The 5157-nt window shown below is 38.7% G+C and overlaps 1 protein-coding gene across 1 annotated transcript; it reads right to left on the bottom strand.

The window, feature by feature from the left end:
• Window positions 1-1839: 1839 nt before the first annotated feature.
• Window positions 1840-4239, bottom strand: LOC148193665 (uncharacterized). The gene has a single exon (XM_088099480.1). It carries the CDS (start codon window positions 4237-4239, stop codon window positions 1840-1842), a length of 2400 nt encoding a protein of 799 aa, XP_087955606.1.
• Between the last annotated feature and the right edge of the window lie 918 nt (window positions 4240-5157).

The following is a 5157-nucleotide window of genomic DNA, read 5'->3' as shown; positions in this document are numbered from 1 at the left end:
GACATAAAGGTCCCAAGTGGATAGGGGATGTACATGAGAGTGTGCATCAGCCTGTTCAGAGCCTTCCTGTCAAAGCGAATGAGTTTGCCTCTCACTGTAGAAGCTCGCGTGTTAGGTGACTGTGCTCGCTCAGGGTCCCAAGCATTTGCATAAAACTCTTTCACCAACACTTCATCAATTTCATCTGGCAGAGTTGCTAATACATAGTCCCATTTTCTTCTCTCAACTTCTGCCCAGATGTGGTCATACTCCCCAGGGTTCAATTCAATCCTTCTCTCGGGCAACAGTCCTCTGCCCATAATGTTTTGCGTGAAACGCTCCTGGGCTATCTCTGAAACAAACCGGTTCTGATCATAGTTGAGAACCAGGTTCTCCTCCTGTGCTTGTGCCGGTTGTGATCTAGAAGAAGACCCTTTTGTGGTCTTCCTCTTTTTCTCTTGAGTAGATTTTGGAGGTGCCATCTGCAAATATCAAGAAACAGTGCAAACAGACGCATAGGATGGATTAGAACAGAAAATTGAAGCAAGGGAAGGTTTCTGCCTGAGCAGTTTCGCTATGCGAATGCTGTCGCTAAGCGAATAAACTCGTATTTTTGGAAAAAGGGGATTTTCCTCTCGCTATGCGACCAGTGTCGCTGTGCGAAATTACCAAGTCTCGCTGTGCGCACACATGTCTGTGCGCTATGCGATTGTGAAGACAGGGAAACAAAATGAATCATTGTTCGCTCTGCGACGGGTGTCGCTGTGCGAAATCAGTGGAGCTCGCCCTGCGCACAGATGTGGTGCGCTCTGCGAGTTATTCACTTGGCAGTGGAGCAAACCAGATTAAATCATTTCCTATGGAGCAACTCTACGTTCGCACAGCCAATATGGACTACTAAAACATGGACAAAACAGAAGCATGGATCTCCTAGACAAATGAAATCCTATGAACAAAACTATGAACAGAAACTTCAGAGAAGAAAAGAAAACCAACCTTGATGAGAAAGAAGGAACAATGGAGAGAAGTGGAGATGCAAGGGTGATCAGAACCACAAGCAAAGTGGTTGATTGTGGTGGAAACAGAGAAGAAATGGTCACTGGCGCTGTGCGAACGTGAGAGAGACAGAAAGATAGAGTTGGGAAATGATAATATGGAAGTGAAAGTGAAAGGTTATTTTCTGAAATAACCCTTCGCAGTGTAGATTCGCATAACGCACGAAGGTGTGCGCGCTATGCGAATCGGTGTGCAGTTAATGCACACTGACACACGTTTTATTAATTTATTTTTTTTTTTTTTTCATCTTTCGCACAGCGCACCAAGGGTTGTGCGCTATGCGAAAATCATTTTTTTTTTCTTTTTTTTTTTTTTTTTTTTTTTTTTTTTTTTTTTTTTTAAAAAATACTAATTCGCAGAGCGCACTTCAGCTATGCGCTGTGCGAAAAAGCACAACTTTCCTTCTCACATACAGTTTTCGCTCTGCTGTTTTCGCAAAGCGAAAATTAAGCCTTCAGCTCCCACAACCATTGCTCGCTCAGCTTGTCTTATGCGCTATGCGAATAAATTAATTCAATACTAGATGCAAAGCGCATAGGATTCGCTGTGCGAGACTCTACACACTCGCATAGCGCATGGTGTGCGCTGTGCGAATACACTCTAGCTTCCAAAAATTTCAACTTCTCGCCTAGCGCACCTCAGCTGTGCGCTATGCGACAAGTGCGTCACAGCACATCCTCTCCACACTCAACATAAAAATTACAGCAAACACAATCAACAAACACAAATATATACAAACATGTGCTAGGGTGCCTCCTAGCAAGCGCTTCTTTAACGTCACTAGCTTGACCCAGAATCTCATGGTTAAGTTGGATTGTTGATGTTGGTGTGTTTCTTCCTCTCATGACACCAACATTTTCTGAGTAACTTTCTTGTCACCAACTTAATTCTTCTTGAATATGGAGCCTCAATTTCGAGTACTCCATTTGCCTTTATGTCCTTGATGACCCATAACCTGTTCTTCAGATTCACAGGTTTTCCAGGTTTGAGTTCATCACTTTTCACTTCAATTTGTTGATGAACTCTTTGCTTTTCCTTATCTTTATCTCTTTCCTTCACTTTTGGATTGAAACAATTAAGATTATTCTTGGCCAACTTGGCAACTTGCCTTGAAAGACTAGTAATTGCTAAAACTTCATCTTTTACTTTGGAACTAGTCTTTTCCTCTTGATTTTTCTCCACCTCTTTAAAGACATTAAATATCACCTCTTCATCTTGGTCTTTTAATTTTACAGTTCCATCATCAACATTAATGACAACCTTAGCTGTCTTCATGAAAGGTCTACCAAGAATGAGAGGCATATCTACACCTTCCTCCATTTCCATGACTACAAAATCAACAGGGAATTTTAGGTTATCAACTTTAATCACCACATCTTCCACTACACCATATGGATGCTTAATGGACCTATCTGCCATTTGCAAGATCATTCTTGTTGACTTGACTTCAAGGCCACCAATCTTTTTGAGAATAGATAGGGGCATCAAATTAATGCTAGCACCTAAGTCAACAAGAGCCTTCCCTATATTGTGATTTCCAATGGTGCAAGGGATAGTGAAACTCCCTGGATCTTTGACTTTTGGAGGTAGAGCTTTCTGCATAATTGCACTGCAATTTCCTTGCACTTCAAGTGTTTCCTCATCTAAATACTTCTTCTTTTTACTGAGGAATTTCTTCACATATTTTGCATAAGCAGGAATTTGTTGCAGTGCTTCAGTCAAGGGCAAAGTAATCTCAAGTTGATTAAATATCTTCTTGAACCTATCCATTTGTCTTTCCTTATCCTTCTGTGAAGTATTTTTAGGATAAGGAAGTTGCTCCACCAACACTTGCTCTTTTTGTCTTCCAGCTTCATTCCTGTTTCTACATTCTTCTTCTTCAATCACCTCCTTTTGATCATCCTCTATGTGTGCTTCAACCTCTTTATTTGTCGGCTTCTCCTTGGAATCAAACCCCACTTCTTTTCCACTTCTGGTTATTATGACATTACATTCCTCCCTGGAGTGAACTTCATTCTTAGCCACAAATTTCTTTTCAGATGTCTCATCCAACTTCTTTGCAATTTGACTCACTTGTGTCTCCAAGTTTCTAATAGAAGCTTCAGTGCTTTTATGGTTGGAGATGGATACTTGCATAAATTGTTGCAAAGTTTCTTCAAGCTTGGATGTCCTATCAGAAAGAGTAGGTTGTTGTTGAAACTGTTGTTGTGGTGGTCTACTAGAACTAGCCTGACCCATGTTAGGATGAGGTTTCCAGCCTTGATTATAATTTCCATAATTTCCTGAACGGCCTTGATTTCCCATATAATTGACCTCTTCCTTTGCATTAGACTGAATAGCACACTGTCCATTTTGGTGCTCTCCACCACACAGTTCACATCCTTGGACAGTATGTTGTGCCTGTGATACATTTTGAATTTGTAATTGTGATACCTTTTTCATCAGAGACTCAAGCTGTTGAGTCATAATTTTATTTTGGGCTAATAAGGCATCTTGGGATTGCAACTCAAACATTCCCTTCTTTTGATTTTGTCCTCTCTCACCCTGAACATCATTGTCGCTTGATGCCATATTTTCAATAATTTCATGAGCTTCATCAGGTGTCTTCCACCTAATGTTACCTCCTGCTGAGGCATCTAGCATCAATTTTGTGTGAGATTTTAACCCTCCTAAGAACAGGTTCAATTGAGTGGGGACATCAAATCCATGTATGGGAGTCTTTCTTAACAATCCCTTAAACCTATCCCATGTCTGACTCAAAGTCTCTTCAGGTTCCTGTTGAAAAGAGGATATCTCTTGCTTGCCTTTGTTTATTTTTGATTGAGGGAAATACTTATGCAAAAACTTTGACACAACGTCATCCCAACCTGTCAGACTTCTCTCAGGAAAAGAATTTAACCATTTCTTGGCATTGCCTGCCAAGGAAAATGGAAAAAGACTAAGTCTGATTGCATCCTCTGACACATTCAACATTTTCACAGTGTTGCAATATTCATTAAAAGTTGCCAGATGATCATAAGGATTTTCGTGTGACAATCCTGAAAACTGATTACTTTGAACAAGATGTATCAATGCTGGCTTCATTTCCATGTTAGCCGCAATTATCACAGGTTTGGCTATACTGTTGAAAGATGTAGGTACAGTCACTGAAGCATAATCTTCCAACGTACGCCTTCTTTGTTCATTATCCTCGTTTTCCTCCATCTTTTTACCCTCTTTGTCAGATGAAGAATAAGCGTTTGAAGACAAGCTGGATTCTCTAGCTTCTTTTTTTTATTTTCTTTTCTACGCCTACTATTATTTCTACGGGATGTCCTTTCAATCTCAGAATCAAACAATAAATCCTCAGATTTTGTTCTGCGTGGCATGCAGAACAAAAATCTCCAATGACAAACCCAAGAAATAACAACAGGAACAAAACACAATATATACAGATACACAGAAAACTAAAACAATGAATTTACAGAGATAGGAACAAAATTGAAATTGATAAACAACTAATTGAAATAACAAAACAATCAAATTCCCCGGCAACGGCGCCAAAAACTTGATAACTTTTTGGCAAGTATACCAAATCGTTACAAGTAATACAGTGATAAATAAAGTATCGTTCTCCTCAGGGAATTTGTGTTACGTTATTCAATTAAAATTTATTTATCAAAATCAATTGAACAACAAAATATAGGTGAATTAACAGTTTCAAGCTAGATGACAATTTAAAATTGAAATTAAAATTTAAAGAAAGCTTCATTGGAATTGACTTCATGACCACATTACAGTGACTAATCTGAGCAATATAACTTGCGTTCACACATCAACATCACAGTATCTTGGTTTAATTCCTTAAAACAAGTTCTAAAGAATTATGTTCAATTCTTAATTCCTTAAGTAAGTAAACATAAACTTTGCATTAAGAACGATGTTATTGATGACCAGGAGAATTGAAACTATTCCTAGCATCTTTCCTTCTGGTTGCTTTTCTTGCGTTAATACTCAAATTTACTTCCCAGTACAATTTAAATATAAAAACAAGTTTATTTTACTTCCGTAAAATAAAATAAAAAGTAAACAAGAAAAGCATACGAACACAATTTATATTGAACAGGAAAGATTACATCAAAT

This window comes from Vigna umbellata, chromosome 9, assembly GCF_029865625.1.
Source record: "Vigna umbellata cultivar VRB3 chromosome 9, Vumbellata_1.0, whole genome shotgun sequence".
In the NCBI taxonomy this organism is placed as follows: Eukaryota; Viridiplantae; Streptophyta; class Magnoliopsida; order Fabales; family Fabaceae; genus Vigna; species Vigna umbellata.
The sequence above is the reverse complement of the archived record's forward strand: the minus strand, read 5'-3'. Positions and strand labels throughout refer to the sequence as shown.

Coding starts and splice junctions, on each gene's coding strand:
- LOC148193665 (XM_088099480.1), bottom strand. CDS start 4,239: ATGGAGGAAAACGAGGATAATGAACAAAGAAGGCGTACGTTGGAAGAT.